The following is a 21,526-nucleotide window of genomic DNA, read 5'->3' as shown; positions in this document are numbered from 1 at the left end:
TAAAGCTAACTTTGTTTCTGTGTAGACAACAATCAAAACTATTTCCTTGCAACTTTGGTTGTCAAAGCATTTTGCACATAGTTGCAAAAGGTTGAGCTTTTGTCTCATCTGGCTTGAGCGCCTTCTTCCACATGTTTGCTTGTGGCAAATTGCTGCTTTCCGTGCCAGGGATTTATTTGTGAACAGCTCTATTTACTGACTGTGTGGATGCAATGTGACAAAATGTAGAATGGTTTAGGGGTGTGAATAGCTTAGCAGGAGTCTGCATTTTGCAACTTTTGAAGTCGGAAACCCTCAAATTATTTTCTCTTTTTGCATCAATGCATAATATTATTTTAAATATTTTTGTTCAAATAATTAACTTATTACATTGTTTTTTTCTGTCCCACCATTGTTTATTATTTTTTTCTCTTGTTCCCTGTTTCACAAAATTTGAATAAAACAAATTTTTATGGGAGATAAAATTTACCTTTGAACTTCAGGAAAAACCATGTGATAAACCAGCTACGAGTAGAAAGCAGCCACATAATTATCATCGTACCTATTTGTAGAAACTACTGGTTGTTGTAGCTATGGAACAAAACAGAATTGTTTTTTTGTTTTGTTATGTTTTGCTTTAAGACAGGCTAAAATGATCAAATTTGCACTCTGACCTCTCCAGCCATAAACTGTCCAAACCCTGGTGGGAAGGTCAAGGTGGCAATGACCAGTGTAACAGTAGCTGGAAAGATGAGTCGACTTGAAGTGTTAAAACACACACGCACACAACACACATACACACACACACACACACACACACACACACACACACACAAAGAAACAGAGGAAGAGAAGAAAAAAGCTGTTATTAATAACAAAACACAAATAACTATTTGAATATGTCTGTGAAGAATATTATGACCTGCAAATAAAATTCATAAATCTGTGTTCAGTTAAGCATATACGACAAATAAATTCTTCACACTGTAACATACAAAGACTCACTGTTTAATCAGGAAGCGGGTCATTGCGTTTGGTCGTCTCATGAACAGCACCACCTGTCTGTTCAGGTAGACAAAAAACGCCCCAAGAAATCCACAGGCAATCCTGCAAAGACAGAGGAACCTGGAGTTACAGCGCTCACTATTAAAGCAAAACAGCTTACTAAAAATATATTCCTTTATATTAAAATAGCTGGAATATTGGTAAGCTAATAAGTAAAAGCTGGAAAGTCTCTGATATTCCACACAAGTTTATTTTCTGAGAAGAAACCTCTTGATTTTTACTGTTGAACAAATGGAGACACAAAAATTATATTAGTGACATTTCTTGATTTCTGAGGTAAATTTTGAGTTTTATATCCTCAGACATCTGAGGCAACCAACATGTATTTGAAATAACATTTTGGTTGAAATGTGGATACGTTCAAAATGGGGCTCCACATGTCTTTCTATGTTTTTCAATTACTCACCCAATGATTGCGAATGCAGGAAGTTCCTGAAGATCAAACGGGAAATCCATACGAAAGTTTGTCCTGAACAGAGCAGTGATGGTCACTAGAAAACAACAAAAAAGACTCAACATTTTAAAAATCTAGAAAAAAAGAGGGAAAAATTAATGAATCCTTTTGCAACTCAGTCCAAAAATAAAATCAGAGAAATGAACGTTTTGATCAGATGTACGTTTTAGCCCATAAACACAGAGTCGAATTTGTTTAATAACGGAAAGTAGAAAAATGGCGCCCCCTTGTGGAAGAGACATACATGATCCTATTCATACAGTACATGCAAATATTTCTCTCCGATCCATACCTGCATCCTTGTTAAACACAGATAGCACTCTAAAGATGAAGGCACTAAATGTAGCAGCAAAGTATCCTCTCCAGTAGTTTCTCACAGCAAAGTATGTGGATGTTACCTCAATGCTAAAGAGCACACCTGTTGGAGAAAAAGAACAAAAGCACAAAGAAAGAAAACATGCAGAACATATCAAATGTTGCAGCTTTATATTTTCAACATTTAAAAATGTCATTATATATTTCAGACTAATTTAAACATTTGTCATTAAAAAAGGTTTTGCAGATTTTTCAGTCAGATTCTGAACTATCTTTAATAAATACTTCTCTACGCATCATTGCAAGTAAAGTTGGCTAAAAACAAACAGACAAACGAGGAAACAAACAAAAATTACAAATAAAATGAACATGGTTGACTACCTCCAAGTGGAGTACCAAAGCAGCAGCCCACCCCAACAGCACAGCCCACTGTCAGGATGTCCGTGTAACAGTAGGGATTCTACTGATCCAAAGAGCAAGGAGAGGTAATTAAAATAAGGAAAAACTGCAAGATATTTCCATCATATACATTATTTACAGTTACAGGGAAAATCTGCATGGAAAACCTTGCGTTTCCTGACTTTAGCTTACCTGATACACTCCTGAAAAGAAGGACATGAAGCGGCTGAGAACTGCTGCACAGATGCTTGCGATGTGTACAAAAGGACCCTGGGTGGAGGAGAACAGGAAAATTTGAATCAAATAGTAAAAACTGACCATCACACTCCAAACAAAAAGAAAGAAAAGCAAGGGGGGTGGGTTATTTCTTTGCCTACCTCTTTTCCTACGGGCATCCCACTGCCCAGAGCTGCAGTCAGGCCAATGACTTTTGCAATAAAAGCCTTTAGAGTCAAATATTCCTTAAGAACAACACCTCTCAGAATGGTCTTCAACTCAGGGATACCAGAACCTTACAAAAAAAGGCAAGACTGAGTTTATAGGAGCACAGTCTTCTCTGTAAATAAAACTATTTGTTTTACATCTTAAGGTCACACTGTAAAGTTCTTCAGAAAAAGGTCAACAGAGGACTATTTCTGTTTCTGGAATAGTATCTCTAAGATGTGATCTTCTTACCATGAAATATTTTGAAAAGAAAATTTGTACTTTTAGACTTAGTAAAATCTTTGCCAGATTGGCTCAGATTTTCATCACATTACGGAAGGCAATGCTGGAGAACCATTTACTGAAAGTTGGGCAAGTAACAAAATATTGTTTTGAGGTATAAGACAGAGGACAATATGAAGAAGTATGGGAATTTCAACTTCATTTTCAAACAGTCAGCTTAAACAACCAAACTTGACGCAGAGCAAATTAACATAGTTAAACTAAACATCATGGAATAGAATAATATTGGTTCAGCCAGTGTAAGTTAAGGTAAGAGCAAACAGATATTCTCCTGGACATGCAGGTTTTCACAGAGAAGCGTGAAGGTAAACATGAGGGTAGAGTTGGTACAAACCGATAGCTTGAGGAGAAACCAGGTGACAGAAAAGTGAGGAGAAGAGGATAAACATCAGGGGATAGGAAACCCAGGCCAGGTACTGCAGGGGGATGTTTCCCTTCAGTTCCTTATAAATCCATTTATACGCTAAAGAAAGAGGAATTTGGACAAGGAGGAAAAACTGAAGGGAGTAAAGACAAAAATGATGACCAAAAATGTGATGAAGCTATTATGCTAGAAAATGGAAATGGAGGATTTAAAGTGTAATGGGAAACAAAGGGAAAACATGAAGGAAGAAATTCCATTTTGTGCAACTACTCATCTGTGTTTAATTATACCTTGCAGGCTTTTTGCACTAGCATAGTCCATAGTCCAGCTGACCAGAGCCATCGTGATTCCCAGTAGAACCAGGAAGATCCAGTCTTCTCCCAGCCTCGTGACAAGAAACCGCTGCACCCGTGCTATGCAGTCTGTGAATCCAAGCAGCAGAAGATTAGAAAATGGTCCGCATCTTAAATATTTTTTACTTGATGATGCTAACCTCTGCATTTAGAGTAGGATCGCATTTTCCTCGTGGAGGTAAATTCGTTATCAGCCATTTGCTCATCTGTAGCCTCACTTTCCATGTTGGGCTGAAATCTTGTCTTTTGCCTGCTGTGATTGCCATGTTGGTGGCCGTAACTATGGCGACCATGTGTCCTCTCATGGCTGTGATGATGATGATGATGATTTCTATGTTTCTTGATCTGCCTCTCCGTCAGCAGGCGTGTGGCCTCCCGTCTGCCCGAGCCACCCTGGTTCTCCTGGTACTCTCCATAGAGCTGTAGCGCCGGCAGACCATTCCATTAGAACAAAGCAGAGCACATCACATCTGAACGGCATTCATCATTGAAACCCATCAACATGCACTGGTAGAATGTGGAGCGTAATAGTACTCTGGCTGAGAGGGGTTCATTTTAAAAATAGACAGAACCATGTGTTGACCCTCAAAGGCTCTAATGGAAGCGGAAACATGGACTCGGCATCTAGATTTATCACCTCTGGACGGGCTCCATAAAAACTACCCAGGACATCTGGGGAAGAGATTAATTCTCTGGATCGCAAGTAAACATGTCTATAACTGAAAGATGCCCTCATCTAGTCTCTCATGTGTCCAACCTTAGCCTAGCACTTAGCACAGTCTTCCTCTTCTCTAAATTTTACATCAATGAAAGCAGACCTAGCTGACTTCTTAATACAGCAGCTGATACAGTTGTGCTTATTAGTTTACATACAGCAGCAGAATTTCTGATATTTTGATAATTTCTCAGAGTATGAATGATGACAAAAAAAGCATTTCTTTTTTATCATTTGAAGGGGAAAGGTTGGATTGTCAGGTATTGTGATGAAAACCAGATATTTTGTACTTACATAAACTGTTCATTTTGAAATACTTATTCATTTAGTAATATTTCAAAAAATTATCCAGCTCTCCTTCTTAGAACATTTTTTTAGCCCTTTTAATTTTTCCATTGTTACTTTTGGTCAGCAAATAATTTTTGGACTGGCAACGTGCTCCACTCAATATTTATCAATGAGAAGCCTTGGAGTTGCGAGGTTACTTTCAAGGCTTGTCAGCACTCCTTGTTAAGAGACTTATGTGAATACCAATAACCTTAGCACTTTTCTACATTTTGTCACATTACAGCCAGAAACGTTCATGTATTTTATTGGTTTGCATAATAGAGCAGTACTAAGTTTTCCAAAATTTCGTAGTGGAAGACAAATGATGCATGGACTTTAACTGGCTGATTTGTAGAGTTCTCAACATTACTTTCCACCTAAACTGTGAATCTCTGCAGCTTCTCAGTGTTACCATGTGCATCTTGGCTACTCTGATAAACACTCTCAGTGACAGGCTGGTCCGCTTACTGTTACCTAACTCTGCTTTAGATTTCACAGGACTTCATCCCTGACCTGTCTGCTGTGTTGTTTGGTTGTCATGATGCTGTTTTTAACTAATGTTCTCAAACAAACTTCTGAAGCTATTATTCATCCTGAGGTGGACTTATTATGAGGTGACTTCTGAAGATTGTTATTTACGCAAGATTTTATTTGTTATCAAAGTAAAAGGCTGAAAATAATTGCATACCACAATTATTGAGTTTTTATTTTGCATAACTTTTTGAGAAACATGCACTGTTTTGTTTCCACTTCACAATTATGTGCTTCTGCACTGCAAAAAAATTGTAAGAAAACATCAATTATTTATGCACCAAATTATTGCTTTTAAAATAGTTGAATTTGTGTTGCATCACAAAAACTAAATCTTGAATCCACTTTAAAATCAATTCTGTTCAGTATTAGTATTCATGTTATGAATTTGTTGGCTATAATTGGATGCACAAGATCTTAATAAATTATCATCATCAACAAATAATCAAGCAACAGTAACGGCTATGCAAATAAGTGTTCTAGGTCCTCCAACACATGTAGACAATAGCTCTTCAGGAATATAAGTGACAAGCTGGTAAGTTGGGTGTGCTGCTGATACTTATGACTTCCATGCAGCAACCTTTCAACAGCTTCTAATTTAATGGGTTCATGGACAGGCTGGTAAAAGATGGATTTAGATGCACATGTACCTAAAGCACTGGAGATACCGTGCGTGTGAGCAGAAATGCCAGTCGATGCACACTGAAACTTGAGGAGTGCAACACACAATTAACTATGACTAAATGCCAGACTCAAACAATAGCATGCACAGTTGTCTTGACTTAGTACGATGTGCTTATTAGTTTGATATTAAATGTAATGTATAACTAGTCCTTTGCTGTTTTTAATGGCTGTTTATATTGACTGAAGACTGTAGCAAAGGAACTTCAAATAGTTTGAGCATCTAAATTTCTTTACGAAGAAACGAACTCGGAATGTTTACATTGGCAGATTGATAGACCTAAAAAGCAACAAACGGTTTATCTGAAAGAAAAAAAAATCTTAAGGAAATTATGTTCTCATTCTATTTAATTTACCAAGAAGGGTAAATAATATTGCAGTGCTTCATATTTTAAGGAGCACATGAAAAACTCATCCAAAAAGAAGCAGGTTCCCGAAAAACTGACAACATGGATCAGAACAATACTGTGCTTTAGAATAATATTCAATAATAGATTTTTACAAGAAATATATACATATATTTTGGATATTCATGTGCTTGAACACAATTTTTGGAATGTTTGTGAAACTTCGAATGAAAGAAGTCGCTTCCTTTGCTGAGCATTTTCAACATGATTCATCTTCACAAAAACGTACCAGTGATGTCGTTTTTGTGAATACTATGGGAATGCCCAGTCATCGTAGCATTCAGGACAGAAAATAGTTCAATGTCCCACAGCTGATCAGCTGAGGACAACAGCAAAAGACTCTGTGGACATGCTTTCCAGAGCTTTTACATTTTCAACAGCCTGTGCTGTAAAAACATTAGCTCAGGAAGGGAAAAAAAATACTTCATGATCAACACATAAAGCCAGAATAAAGCTTACAAATCTGCTTACGCTGTGTTCTATTTGTAGTTTGAACTTGAAAATTCTGAATTCCAGAAACACCAACTGAACCAGTCGAAGTTGGACCTCCTCAGAAAATCTGAACATTTTTTAAGCCCTTATGATCCATATGGGCAGCTCCTCGCTTCAATAATATTAAGGTGAGGTGAAAAAAAGCTTGTTGTACAAGGCAGATTTGTAAGAGTGTGTCTAAAATCAGTGTTATATGTAATCCTTGCATCTCTTAACTGAACAAATTAAAAGAGGTGTTTCCATGTGGAACAGCTTAAAATGCTGTTCATAAGAGCTGCTGTGAACAGTGACTACTGGGGCATTGCCTTTTTGGAATCCCAACGTCTCACACTATTTTAATTAGGAATTAGGAACCTTTCTGAGGTAAAGTAATCTTGCTGCAAATATTTCCTATTAAAACAAGCACAATGAGGGTTAACTCGTGCTACATAATTATTGTGAACCACTATCAGAACATTTATTAAAATCATGTATAACTAAGCAAGTAAGAAACCAACTTTACATTCCAGTATTTGCTTCTTTCAGTTTCTAAAAACACAACTTCACCGTTTATTCAAAACAATTAAAATTTAGGGTTTGCCACAATTTCATTGTTTTTCATGCCAAAAAAGGTCATTGTTGCAAAATATTACCATGCGCCAACACAGCTTGAAAGTTATCTTGCATGAAATCTCCTTCTCCAGATGTTCACCCTTCATGCTGCATTCCTCGCACCTACATGAATGGGGTCAGACTCTACTCCAAGATCAGGTTTCTCCTCATTGGAAAACAACATCAAGGACACATGCACAAACACACACTAAGGTTCAAACATATAAAAACAGCAGCACAGAAACATGAACACCCACGCACTGCTCCATAGATTCACATGTATGGTAACTGTGTGTAAAATAGACACAGGGATCAAGCACAGAAGTTGTCCTCACATGTGTTAAGTCCAGGCAGGGCTTAAAAAAAATGAGGTGCAGAGAGGCTAGAAAACAGGTGGAGGAATCAACGGTGGGAAGCAGCAAGATGGACAGAATGTGTTATGCGCGCAAGTGTGTATGCACATGGCAAGATCGAGAGGTGCACAGCGTCTCAGTACGTTATATTCTACCATGTGTAGAACCCTGTCTTAGGTAAATGCTCTCCACAGAAGCTGAAAGCCTCGTTTGATGTCTTGACACTTCAAATGAGGAGGCCCCCCATCCACACAACTTTGATTTGCACATACAGGTGCGTCATGAGTAGAAAGCAATTCAGGAAAAGGCCCTTGACACGTTGCAAATGAACCAAAACGTGACTTAACAATGTTTGACAGATACAAACTGAGTAAGACAGAGTGAGGAAAAGTGACAGGAAAGAGGAAATAAAGAGGAGGACACTGACCAGCGTTTGCTTGTACCTCAGAGCCTTCCTGTCCGACGCATCTGCAGCCATTGACACACTGTCACTGACCCAAAAATAAACCCAGCCGCTCATGGGGAGTCTCAGGATTACCAGGAGTGCTCTGGACGTTCCCTCGCACACATGCACACACACAGAAAGGCACACATCCTCTCATCAGCATGTGCACCAACACATACACACTCTGTTACACACTCGCATTCGGACATGGTGTAAATTATCTCCGGCTGCGGTTACAGTAGCATTGGCTTTCCACAACGATATGGAATAGCCGGTGGTAGGAGGAGGGACTGGGGGTGCAGAATGTCTGAGTTCAAATATTTCCCTGATAATTACCAGAGTTTTTTTGTTTAACCTCATCAACCAGTGGACATTGCTTTCATCTTTCACCTAAGCTCCTTTAAAAACAGTGCACAAAAAAACTCTCCACTCTGACAGCCAAATGTATTACTACTTAGTAATAACTAAGAAATAAACAAATACTTTTTTTTAAACATATATATTTTTCGGATTCGGATTGCGTCTGCCATTTTGTGAATTTGTGCCATTACAGAAACAGCCAGTACGAATTGAAGTCAGTCACACTGAAAGTACTCAATGTTCTTCCTGTACCAGCCATAGATACCGGAAATCAGAGTGGAAGGCTTCATCATGGTGACTGTGTTACTTGTCAGGATTCCTGAGTTCAAACTAGAAAGCATAACATGGTAGTAATCGCCCAACAGCATTCCTAGATGAGTTTTGGTTCACATTTAAACATGCTTCTGATTTGTTTTTCATGAAAAATGCAAATGTCTTACCTTCTTATCCATTCTTTGAATTCCAAGATCAATTGCATCTGTGCTTTTTACAAATCTATTTGCTTAGAATCATTGTTTTATCCTTAAAGAAATTTTAATAAAATACATAAACTGTGTGTATTTAGGAGTTTAGTAAATTACTGGTCATTAGTAGCTCAAAGACTTAGCGGTGGTACTTTGCATTATTAAGAAACAAAGTAAACAAATTCCATTAAATAAAGAAGAACTTTTACCATCCACAGAGTCTGGTAAAAAGCTAGATGATTCCACCAAATGATATTAACACAGAGTCAGTGATTATAACCCATACAGTGGGTTATGGTCATGTGGTGAGACAGATTTAAAGTTGTGTGTCAACAGCATATTTGGATCTGAACAATACGCTCTAGAACAATGTCCTTTGGACAGATGAGACCAAAAGGTGATGTTTGACCATCATTCACAGCATCATAATGAAGCATCAGCACAGAAACAGCGGAAGGATCATGATTTAGGCTCGTTTCTGCCTCGGCATTTCACAGATAACGAGATGACCATCAACCTTTCCGTACACCAAAGTATTCTAGAGTCAAATTTCTGTGACAGACAAAACCTGACCACAACTAGAATGACCTGAACTTAATTAGGACTCAAGGCGGCATATTCTTGATGATGGCATTTGACAAAATGTAGCGTTTATTGCTTGTTTCATAATGGCTTATTGTGTTTTTATCGTGTAAAGCACTTTGAACTGCCTTGTTGCTGAAATTTACTAGCCAAATAAACTTGACTTGACTTGTATATAAGGAAAAACCTGCAACTTTATTGAACCAGAGCCTAGGAAAAAAAAAGTCCTCCAACAAGGATGTATCTCGTTGCAGCCAATGGTTGGCTGTACAACCCATTGAATCATAGGTACATTGAGTTGTAACCTGACCACATTTTTCTTCCATTAAAGTTTTGTTCAATCTTTAACTGATAAAACTCAGGTTTTGACTGAAGGGAGAGTTTTTATAAATATATATATATATATATATATATATATATATATATATATATATATATAAGAACCAAGCTATTTCTTTAGCAAAGATTATTTATCATGCATCATTTCTCATGACTGATGCAAATCAACGTGGCAGGAACATGACAGGTGAGCAAAAGGCCATATTTGCTAATGGGTGTGTGAGTGTACCGACTTGATTTTGGAACAAAGAGCTGGAAGTGACTCAGTAAGCAAGTGAAAAGTTCATTTGTGGTCATGCCTTCACCTTTAACAAAATTAATTAATTTCTCTCAATCCCTCTGATTCCTGCTCGGTAAGTCCAAATTAAATAACTTGGATGATAACTACTTTTAATAATATTGCAATATTATTAAAGTACTTTGGTGTAGAAATCATAAATAATGCTTCTGCATATCACAATGATAAATGTAAAGATATGTTGTCAATACTATCTAATTTTGAAGTGCAGGATAAATCTAGAGTCTATACCCAGGTTAGTAAATTAAAACTTGCAAACACTTTCTGGTTTAAACAAGGAAGAGTAGAGTACCCTAAAAAGTTTGGCTCTTCTTAATATGTTTCACATCTTGTTAAATTAAAACAAGTCAGATTATTTAACTTATTTTATGTGAGAGGCCAACACAAACCCATAGTTGTCATTAGGTGGTAAAAATTATTTACTTTGTGTTTAGCTGTGTTTATACTGTGACTACACACAATTTTTAAATCACTAACTGGGATCTAAATTACAAACCACTTTGCTTTGGATTATTAAATTATTTCAAAATACATTTCAGTTTGGAGAAAAAAAGTCAAAAAGCTAGATGAATGAGAATCATTGCAACGCACCTGAGCTTCATTCTAAATATTTTAACATTCTAATAATGCCCATAATTCAGGTTTTAGTTTAAAACAACAGATTAAAACAGCAGGCTAAAAACAGCAGAGATGATGTGACACCAGGTGAAGCCAGGTATTAATAATGTATTCAAAATGCTAAGTACTCTCGATTTGAATTTTTCCTACCACACACATGCAATGGATGACATACAGAAAATACAACACAGCCTAACGACACACTGCATGCAGGCGCTGAGGGCGCTGGGCGGGATGTGGGTGTGGAAAACCTGAGAGAAAAAGTGAAGTGGAAGGACAAGTGAGAGAATAGTACTATGCGGGTGACAACACAACAGAAGCTACATTTTAAGAAACTTCTATCTCTAATGAAAATGTGTCTGGTTGTTGTTTTATCTGCTGAAAACAATGACGACTGAGAGGAAGCAATGGAATTTACTCTATAGCTCTAAACAAATACGGAAAGCTAAAGAGGAAACTATACGTTTGTTCCTACAACACAGAGTTTGACACCTCAGCGGTCTCACATAGGTGGCCAGGTAAGATGGAAATATGGTGGCTTTCAGAATACTTTTCTTTGTTCTGCTTTTGCATTTTATATAGCAATGTATCTCCTGTAAACAGATAGCATCACTTTACAATCTTAACATTATTGAGTGCACTCTGTCATGTTCAGGGTATCTTTGTCTTAGCCCACAAATTTGCAACATTTCAATATGACTGAATGTGAATGAATACTTTTATTTTACTTCCCAACTGTGAAATGTCATTTTCACTCTGATTGTTTGTACAGTAGGAGCTCGTCGCAGTCACTACGAGACATGATTGTCATCGAACAATGCTGTCAAACTGGTTTAGTCACATTTATTTAAGTCAGAACACAAACGTCAGGTGTGACTTTGCGTTTTGTTTCTGTACAAATGTTTTTTGTTTTTTTTTCCACATGCTGTGTTTTACTTTTTAACTCGTGCAAATATTCCGTAGTAGATTTATAAGTTATAAACCATAAAGGTCTTGGATGATCCAGCACTGCTGGATGTTTGTCTGGTCTTGGTGTAGATATCTTAACGCCACCCTATCACTGTGGTGACTTTTGCTCCAGTTAAACATGTTTGGTAAAACTGGCCTTTGAAGGTAAGAAACAACAAGAAAATCTGATGAACATATGTTCAATTTGAAAGAAAAATATAAAATTTATCTTATAAATGTCTTAAAATAACCTCAGTTCTCCAAAAACCAAACATTCAATCCTGTTAAAGATTATAACTCATTAGTTGATGGTTATCTACTTGAGTCTTTATTATGTATTTAAAAAAATAATAAATGAATAAATAAATGACATTATTTTGTATTTAAACATGGGGATGGGTCTTGTACAGACACATTCAATAAATGTAAATATTATTGAAAAAACCATTTGTTTTAAGGATGTCGTCACTAAGTGAAACACGTTATATAGATTCATATAAGAACTATATATACACATATTCTTTTTCTATAAAGGCTGTTTAAATGTTTACTTCTGTCAGTTATCATGAAAATTAGAATAATTCATCAGACCAATAAAAAACTTATTATACCTTTAATCTGACAAATGAGATTCATTGGGCGTACATTCTAATTATTGAATATGATTGAAGAGGTTTCCTATTGTAACCTGATCCATGAGCTTATCTGTCAATATATAAACACGTTCTGGTGGAAGGAAAATGGGTGTAACATCTAGATATTACACAAAGGGCCTTTCCATGTGTGTTTCTTCTTCTCCCCTTTATCGTCATTTTTTTATCTTGTAACTGTGTTTTAGTTTTGTTCTCCTGATCCGTACTGTTACTAAGGTGAACGTTGGAAATGTTTCACAGAAATTTGAAAGGTTGCGACATAAAGTGGTGGAGGTCGTCTTGTTTGCAAAACGCTTCTCTGTCAACCGTTAGGCTCAAGATATTGCTGTATTACCGTATTATTTATTGTGTCATGTATTCATGTTTCTGAATGCAATTATTTCTATATTCTTTTGAGACTTCAGATTTACAGAAAATGACTTTATTTAAAGGTTTATTAATTGATTTTAGGCATGTGCAAGTGTGTGTTGCATCATGTAACAAACTCCATCATTAGGCTGACATAAAGGCAGTGGTCTTTTGCTGCTGGACACTGGAAATGTTTCTAGCTGATCTCTGTGCTGAAATGTCTGTTGTATAATCTTCCTGTTTTCCACAGGATGACAACCAACTACACGGACATTAGTCCCTGTGCTCCAGATGACAGGCTCTGTTGTAAGTAATAAAAACTGCATCTTCACTATACTTAACATTTTCAAAGCTTTATCTCATGTATGCCATTTCCACTCCGATTGTTTAAAATTCATACTTATCTTCCTGTTTTACCCTGAAAAAAAAAGGCCAAAATATAACATTTTGTAAACTTCAGTTCAGATTTTCATTCTGGTTATGAGCTATTTTAAATGTGATTGTTGCACATTATGCTGAAGCTAACCTAAACTGCTGAATAAAACATTAGCTCAATTTGGCTGTAAATGAAGTACTTGCATTGCAAGTGACATTATTATACTTTTATATGTTTATAGAGATTTATTTGATTACTGACTTTCAAATGTGAATTATGCAGAATTAGTCTAAATTGTCTAATTTAGACTAGATAATTTCTGAGATGAAAATAGATTGAAACTATTCACAACGATGGAGAAATGACAAAAATACACCAGAAACTCCAAAGGCTGTCAATGCAGCAACTGCCTGAAAATCCAAGACACATTCATTATCTTTTCTTTTTTTTTTTTTTAAAGCCTACATGTTTCAACCAACAACAGCTAACATTTATATAAGCAATGACTGTGGGACCCAAATACAGGCATTGAGTGAGACAGAGATGAATGGGGGGAAAAAATGTTTAATACATTATACTAAAACTTATAAGGAAAAAACTCTAAAGTCTCAAATTCTAAAAACCCCAAACAAAGTGCAGGAAATGAAACATGAAAATTCACAAACAGAAAGCAGACAATGGAGGAGAGCAGATAAACCAGCAGTGACTGAAAAAACTAAAGGGGAATGATTCAGAACAATGATTAAAGGTGATTAGTGCAACAAGAGACAGTAATCAACCACAGTAAGTTTAGATAAAGAAAAAGTAGATACGTTATTGGGTTATTAAATAAATTTTGCTCCAAACCAGAAAACAGTGAGGACGGGGAATGAAATGGAGTAAGGAAGCAACGTATTTTCTTCTCTATGTCTAGATCTTATAAATGTCTAGAAAGCATTCACCGATCAAATGTATGTGGAAAGAAAGTCTCAGGTTTGCCTTTCAATGTGATTCTAGTTAGTTAGCAACTGGTTTTACCTCTTTGTCCTATGAAACATTAATTTAAAAAACTATATATCCATAGATTCAAGATGAGCAGAGAGCAGGAGAATGCTGGAAATCCTTGTTGATCAAAGGTCTGCTCTTGAAAGTTCAAGCCAAGCCTTTAATGAGAATGTCACTGAATGATTTACATCATTCCACAAAGTTCACACCACTCCTTAAAATGTGCCAGAACCAGAATGGGATTTGTTCAACTTCAACAGTAGCTTTACATTCTTCATCAAGAAGACAGCTGAGCCTTGTGTTAAACAGCAGAGGGTGTGTAAATCCATGGATTTGAGAGACAATACGAGAATTGACATAGAATCAGCCTCAAACACCAAATGGTTAAAGGGTGGAGAAAGGAATCAATATGGAGGTCAGAGAGCAACTGAAGGGACAGAAACGGGCAAAAGCCCCAAAAAATTAATGAACAAGGAATTTAAAAAAAGAAACACATATAAAGACTTCCAGGGTTATTATGAAGTTTGCTGTAAAATCTATAAAATCTAGTTGTTGTTTTTTTTATCTTTTAAGTGGTTACCATTCCACACAGTGTGAACATTATAATCTTTGGTGGGAAGAGAAGACAACAATGTCAAGACAGAAATTCCCGTCAGCATGAGAAAACACAGCAGAACGGAATGAAATAGGACTAAAAATTTTAAAAGCTTTGCATTTTCTTGGACTTCATGCTAACACATGTTCCTTTATCTTTTTTCTCACAGTAACACGAGAATATCAGCTTGGAGTGATTGTCGTCCCTTCGTTGTTGGTCTCGCTCACCTTGATCACATTATTGATCATTTTTATATTACTGTTCTGTAATCAGAGTGAGCGGACACGAGTCAGAACTCCTACTCGATACCACAATCACCAGCACACCACAAACCAGAGACACACACAGCGAAACCACCATCACCACCACGACAACAACCGTCACCCCCACCACAGGCACCACCTTCAGGGAATAGATGGTACGCTAATTTTGGTCTACTCTTTCTGTGAAATACTAATCAAACAGATGATTTATTCTGTATTTTTTCTCTCAAAAAGCGCCCCCAGGGATTGACCCTCTTGAACATGAAGATGTGCCAATGAGAGTTCAAAACACACATCACAATGCGAAGCCACAACATGAATCCCCAGAGAGGCACGGGACTGCAGCACCACATAGAACTAGAGACAGACATGCAGCTGCAACCAGGCATCGCTCTCCAGAAAGACATGCAACAAGGCATCGCTCTCCAGAAAGACATGCAACAAGGCATCGCTCTCCAGAAAGACATGCAACAAGGCATCACTCTCCAGAAAGACATGCAACAAGGCATCACTCTCCAGAGAGACAAGTGACTGCAGAACCACAGACATCCACAAGGAGGCCTCTTGGAAACTTTAGTGATGTCACTGCATTGACACCATCTTTCTACACCAAACCTAATGACACAGTAAGCTTCTACAGAGCTCGCATGGACAACAAGGATGTCATCCTGAGAGCACTAAAAGGTAAACATAGTTTTTTGTTTGTTTGTTTGTTTTTTGTTTTTCAAATACTGACAAAAAAATTTGGAAAATCAAAGATTAATTTAAATTTCTTAGAAAATGAAAGCTCCAAAGCTGCAAGATTTTAGCACTTGCTGCTAAATATATATATATATATATATATATATATATATTTTTTTTTTTTTTTAAATCAGTTCTCTTATCCTCATTTTTCCTCAGAAAATGCGAGTAACCGTGAGAAACAGCACTTTCTGGGGTTTGCATCCTTCCTGGGAGGACTGGGCCCTCACCCTTTTATTCCTGCTCTACTGGGCGTGGTTTCTGTACGGTCGCCGTTGGTGATAGTGCTGGAGGAGCTGAGGCACAGAGACCTACTGGGGTTCCTGTGGAAGTGCAGAGAGGTAGAGTACAATCGTTCTTCTCAGAAACATTGATAATATTGTCACATGTGGGTTTAGACTCATGTTTAAATAAAAACAGCATCACTTGCGATTCGTTTGAGAAGGTGTAATAATATCTGTAATAAATCAGCCACCAGCTACAAAACACAACCAACAAAAAAGTTATTTTTTTCTGTTTTGTTCAAGGTCTATTTTAATTATTTAGAAAATAATGATTTCCACTTATTAACACAAAGCAGATATTTTTCCAGTTTTAGTTTTTTTCACTGTATTAAACTCTTGAGTTTTTTTGTTTAGCTTTGTTCATGCCCTCTAAAGGAACGACTGATGTCATTATGTTCTGACCATTTCTTTAACTAGCAGAGGTTAATTTAAATTATCTTAAAATTATGAATGTGTCAACATAACTTTTGAGCTATGAACGTTTTTCTTAGTATTGTGCAATTCTTGAGTTGGTCAACATGTCCTTACGTAACCACCACCGGGTGCCCAATAATCTTAATTTTGGCCCTAATGTCGCACCATATTAAATGAATTCTGGGCCTTTTGGAGACTTTCAGTTTGCTTAGACCTCAAAACATGCATTGAAACATGGAAGCCCCTAACTTCCCTCACTTTTCCCCCACTAAAGGATAACACAAGTCATGAACTGACAGAAAAGAGGATCTTCACCATGGCAGGACAAGTGGCCTCTGCTCTGGTTAGTTGAACTGCGGTCTTTCTTATTATGTTCTCATTTCTGAAATTTCTACTACTCTACCATTTACTTTTGACTTATATCCAACCTATGTCATCTTTTTCATCCTAGGATTACCTGCACAGTCAGGGATCTATCCACGGGAACATCGGAGCTCGCAGCGTTCTGGTTGGTGGCGACTTGACGGCCAAACTGTGGGGATTGGGCCCAGCTTATCACAGAACACAGGTCGACACTGCTGGGCTGGTGGAGGAAATGGAGCTGAAGAAATGGCAGGCACCTGAAGTTCTGGCCAGGAGAACGGCCAGTAACAGCAGCGACGTGTAAGTGTTTAAGTTCCCTATAAGAAACACAACGATAGGAACGTGTTACTGACCGGAGAGAATGGATCTGGATGTTGTATGTCAGGATTTGGCATTACCAAATATATCAGAATGATTCACTTCAATGTAAATCTGCTGCATTCAGACATTTTTGTTGCACATCTGGACTTTGCAAATGCTGTAGCTTAACCTGGTAAAAACTTAAGTGACCTAAAGTTACCTTTCAAATATTTTCACAGATGGTCATTTGGTGTCCTCCTTTATGAAATGGTCTCATTGGGTGAGTACTCCACAAGCACTATTGAGAAAGAATTTCAAAATATCCTCAATTCTTACTGGGTTTAGATTTTTTTTCCATATTATGGATTTTGTGTCACAACTTGTCATCTCTTCCACTTTCTTAAATCATATAGCTATATAAAGTTTAGATTTGAACAACAAAGGTGAGGAAACTACACATATACAAATAAGAAAATTGCACATTCTACATGTTTCTTTTTTTTTTACAGGGCAGTAAAAATGTCTAAAATTGATAAAAAATGATTTATCTCCTTAGCAAGTCAACAGATTTAGTAATATTTTAACACCAGTCATGCAAATGCATTAATTAAACGATTATAAACAAATAGGCAGTAAGTCATAAAATAATAAATGAAAACTTCTCTGCTTTTAGGTGACCCACCTTTTGCTCACATCATGTCGACTGAACTCCTGCAGTATCTCCAAAGAGGAAAAACTTTGAAACGACCAACCAACTGCTCCAACACACTGTAAGAACGGCCGCAGAAAACAGGCTTTATGCAGAAACACATTACCATGATCCCATGTCTACACATGAAGGCTAAAAAGTGCAGTAGCTGGTCAGAAATTTTTTTTATAAACTTACGTTGATAGAGAAAAATGAGTATAGATTTCATTTTTTTCAGTTTAGATCTAAAACTGTATTTTTTACAGATTTACAGAAACACATTTTTTGTGTTTCTGTGGTTATTCTGTTTCTGAAAACATTTGGAGTATATTATTGAATTTTAGTCTAAGAAAGGGTACTTAATGACCTGATTTACAGAAGCAAATTACAAAATCTTGATCATATCAGTTTTATCTCAAAATAGCCAAAGACTTAAATTACCGGATCTCAAACTGAAAAAAAAACAGCAGATCATATGTGGAAAATATTTGTTGATACAAATAAACATACAGAAATTACTTTAAGCTTTTCACAGGAATTACCAAACATGTTATTAGTAACATATTTACAGTGCCCTGCTCTCATAAAACATGTACCGTATTTTCCGCACTATAAGACGCACCTAAAAACCTTCAATTTCCTCAAAAGCCGACAGTGCGCCTTATAATCCGGTGCGCCTTATATATGGACCAATATTGAGCCACAACAGGTCCAGCAACGGACCTTACCACAGGGGCCGCGTTTCATTGGCTAATGCCCATTTTAGGTCACAGTGCAGCTACCACGTGCGTGACCGTCTCACAAACACAAGCTACAGTAGTAAACATATGCTAATGTACATTGTGGACCATCAAAACCATGAATGCCGACTTACCCAGCCTTGCAAGAACAATAGGCATCAGTGATCTTGTCCACAGCTATATTTATGCTGAGGGTGTGAGGATCTGCTGTTTTCCTCATCTATCGGTAGCTTTTAGCTGTGACGCGCACAATGTTGGAGGCATCCAGTGGCTCAAACACCTTGATGTCGTCCAAAAAAGATGACATGAACTTGTTGGTTCCCCTGTCCATTGTCGTGGCTGATATGTTGTGAAAATCCGGCAGAAATGCTACGCTAATTAACTCAGATCGAAATGAAAGACGTCATGTTTACACAGACATGCAGTAGGCTGCTTACGTAGTTGGTCCACTACGGTAAGCAGCCGCCAACTTCTTTTTCCCCCGTAGAAGAAGTAGTGCGCGGTGCATGCTGGGATAGTTGTCAGAACACTGGTTTGTTAATAAAGTTTGATAATACATTTAAAGGGGGGGAGGGGCAGGGGAAGAGAGACAGAGACTTTTCTTTATTAATGTGGATGTGTAATAATAGAGTATGACGCCTCTATTCTATTCGCCTTATAATCCGGTGCGCCTTATAGTGCGGAAAATACGGTAGTTTATCCCTCCTGTGGCAAACTCATGTTTTTCTGCAGCTGCTTAAGTAAATTGCAAATATAACATGTTTGCGTTTTTCACTCTTTAACTGTGTTTGTAGGTACTCCATGATGAAATCGTGCTGCAGCTGGAGCCCCCAAGGACGTCCCTCGGTCACCGGACTGATTAGGATGCTTCATACAGGAGAGCAATCGGCAAATGGGAGCACAGCTCTAAGAGCGCCTGAGCCACTGAACTTGGAAAGATACATGAGGGAGGCGGGATATGGAGAGGCGTTGAACTACGCTGTGTTCTGATTGGCTGGAACTGCTGTGACAAAGGACTCTATTGGAGCAATTATTCACAGTCCAGCGAAACTAATTCCTTAAAGTACCAAGTACTGCTGCAGGAGCACAAAATGTGCCAATTACATTGTTTGTTTAGAAAACATATTTTTATATTTATAAGTAGTTTTGGAACAAAAAATATGAAGCACAACCATGTAGTATGTTTTAGGTAACTTATTCTTTTTAAAATATTTTGGTAAATAATACCTTGGTCGTCTTGGACGTAATAAATAAAGCACTTAAAACATAAAGTCAGTCCTGTCTTTTTTTTAAAGACATACCAAAAAGTATTGCTTATTTTATTAATTCGATCCATATCACCACAAAGAAATAAGATGCAGGGTTTATGTGCAGTGCTCAAACAAATAAATTATGACTTCATAAACATACAGTAGTATTTAATAGATTTTTTATTGTCTGGAGAATATTGATAAAACCTAGTCTCTGTTTCACCAAGAAGAAATCAAACAAATTTTGGTAGAGTAACAGCACCTGACGAATGTCTTGACTTTCGAGGAAGTGGAAAAGTTGTCAAAGAAATGTGCAGTCTCCATGGTAACCAAATGTTGCACTGGCCAATTGGTAGTCTTTAACGCCATTACTACTGCATCTGGTTATGAATCAGAGATTTACCACAGCGTTGGGATATCTCACAGCAAACTCATCAGTTCAGCTATTAGCTGCAAGCTCGCAAGAAAATCTAGATGGAACTAGAGAAGTTTCTATAAAAACAGTCAGAAACAAAAACACAGCCATCTTTCTTGGTTACTGGTATTCTTGCTGCATCCCAAAAAGTAACATTTTTGAGAAATTACATTTAAAAAATGCTAGTGATTGAATAAAGAGTGATTACAGGGTTTAAATCTGGTCAGTTTGATGGATGACCAGAGTGACAACATTAAATCAGATGTCACCATCCTTAGTGGTGCTGCTAGGTGTCAAGTCCTGCTGGGAAATTAATCTACCAACAATGTAAGAAGAAACATGAACAATGTTTATCTACAATAAGTAATAGATTCTGTAGAATTGTGAATGATAGTACAATGTTTGCATTGCTGTTATGTCACTTGACTCACACAAGTCGAAGAAAAGATGATAAAATAAAATTGATGCCCATTCCGGGGAAACGTACTTCATAAATGCCACACAAAATTCAAGACCTCCCTGCAGTCCAATATGGAATTATGAACTCTAAGCCAGTGGATGGAGAGGTGGAGCTATATTATAAAAAAAACTGTCTGAATAAAAATCAAGACTCCGGAATCAAAGTTCTACAACAGTTTCTTGATTATTTATTTGCATTATAGTATCAATCATTCTTCGTCAAACACACTCCTTCACGATTTTGCAGTTTTTCTGATTATTGCAAATGAAAGATTTGCAGAATCTTCAGTAATTTAGGGATGAAAGGTGCTGCTTGTTTGGGCAAATGTAGATCAAATGAACAAATCTGCATGGATGCACCTAATAAAAACATTACACAGGAACTAACAGGCTCACAACACAGTCAATGAGTCCTTTTAATCCAACTTTACACGTGGAAGGACCTGCAAATTTAAATACTTCAGAATCCTGGGAAAACTGAAAAAAAAACCACACATCAAGGATTATCCCTTCTTGAACGAAAGCAGCCACAACCAGTCACAATGAAGCCAAAAATAGCTAGCTACAAAGGTAAATATTGGTGGTAAGTACACAATATATGACAAAGCTATGAGGAAGACAGAGAAGTTTCCTTGATCAATGTAGCTACTATTTCAGTCACACTTTGGGAAAAAGCAATGGACGTCATTGCTTGAAAGAAGACGTTTTTAAAAATTACGGATGTTCGTAGAAAAGAAGGAATGATATGAAAAGTCTTCGTCTAAATCTAGTGTAGAGGCTAGTAAGAAAGGCCACGATAGAACATGAGAAAACTTGGACATAAAAAAAGGCTCAAACTAAAAAGTCG

The 21,526-nt window shown here is 37.1% G+C and overlaps 2 protein-coding genes across 4 annotated transcripts in view; one reads left to right on the top strand and one right to left on the bottom strand.

The window, feature by feature from the left end:
• The window catches only part of LOC103146442 (chloride channel protein 1-like), a 32,479-nt gene extending 24,197 nt beyond the window's left edge, over positions 1 to 8,282 (bottom strand). The window contains exons 1-11 of the mRNA XM_007564372.2: positions 8,180 to 8,282; positions 3,796 to 4,075; positions 3,593 to 3,724; positions 3,273 to 3,401; positions 2,590 to 2,723; positions 2,405 to 2,482; positions 2,195 to 2,273; positions 1,791 to 1,916; positions 1,451 to 1,535; positions 985 to 1,086; positions 654 to 738 (exon numbers count right to left, since the gene is read on the bottom strand). Of these exons, the coding sequence (XP_007564434.2) occupies positions 654 to 738; positions 985 to 1,086; positions 1,451 to 1,535; positions 1,791 to 1,916; positions 2,195 to 2,273; positions 2,405 to 2,482; positions 2,590 to 2,723; positions 3,273 to 3,401; positions 3,593 to 3,724; positions 3,796 to 4,075; positions 8,180 to 8,272 (1,323 nt within the window). The 5' untranslated portion in view covers positions 8,273 to 8,282. The remainder of the gene's footprint in view (positions 1 to 653; positions 739 to 984; positions 1,087 to 1,450; positions 1,536 to 1,790; positions 1,917 to 2,194; positions 2,274 to 2,404; positions 2,483 to 2,589; positions 2,724 to 3,272; positions 3,402 to 3,592; positions 3,725 to 3,795; positions 4,076 to 8,179) is intronic.
• A 2,802-nt stretch (positions 8,283 to 11,084) lies between these two features.
• LOC103146441 (tyrosine-protein kinase STYK1-like) lies at positions 11,085 to 21,450 on the top strand. Of its 3 annotated transcripts, XM_007564370.2 has the most exons (11): positions 11,085 to 11,376; positions 13,058 to 13,113; positions 14,932 to 15,180; positions 15,260 to 15,410; positions 15,441 to 15,709; positions 15,926 to 16,107; positions 16,739 to 16,807; positions 16,916 to 17,127; positions 17,367 to 17,407; positions 17,801 to 17,897; positions 19,350 to 21,450. In XM_007564370.2, the coding sequence occupies exons 2-11, from the start codon at positions 13,059 to 13,061 to the stop codon at positions 19,543 to 19,545; spliced, it is 1,521 nt and encodes a 506-aa protein (XP_007564432.1). In that variant the 5' UTR covers positions 11,085 to 11,376; position 13,058; the 3' UTR covers positions 19,546 to 21,450. The 3 variants fall into 3 exon arrangements, with proteins under 3 accessions (XP_007564432.1, XP_007564430.1, XP_016533066.1); XM_007564368.2 differs by having other exon boundaries at positions 11,087 to 11,376; positions 15,260 to 15,709; XM_016677580.1 differs by lacking the exon at positions 11,085 to 11,376 and adding an exon at positions 11,700 to 11,971 and having other exon boundaries at positions 15,260 to 15,709.
• Positions 21,451 to 21,526: the final 76 nt, after the last annotated feature.

This window comes from Poecilia formosa, unplaced genomic scaffold (assembly GCF_000485575.1).
Source record: "Poecilia formosa unplaced genomic scaffold, Poecilia_formosa-5.1.2 Scaffold158, whole genome shotgun sequence".
In the NCBI taxonomy this organism is placed as follows: domain Eukaryota; kingdom Metazoa; phylum Chordata; class Actinopteri; order Cyprinodontiformes; family Poeciliidae; genus Poecilia; species Poecilia formosa.
This window is presented reverse-complemented; position numbering and strand designations above follow the sequence as displayed.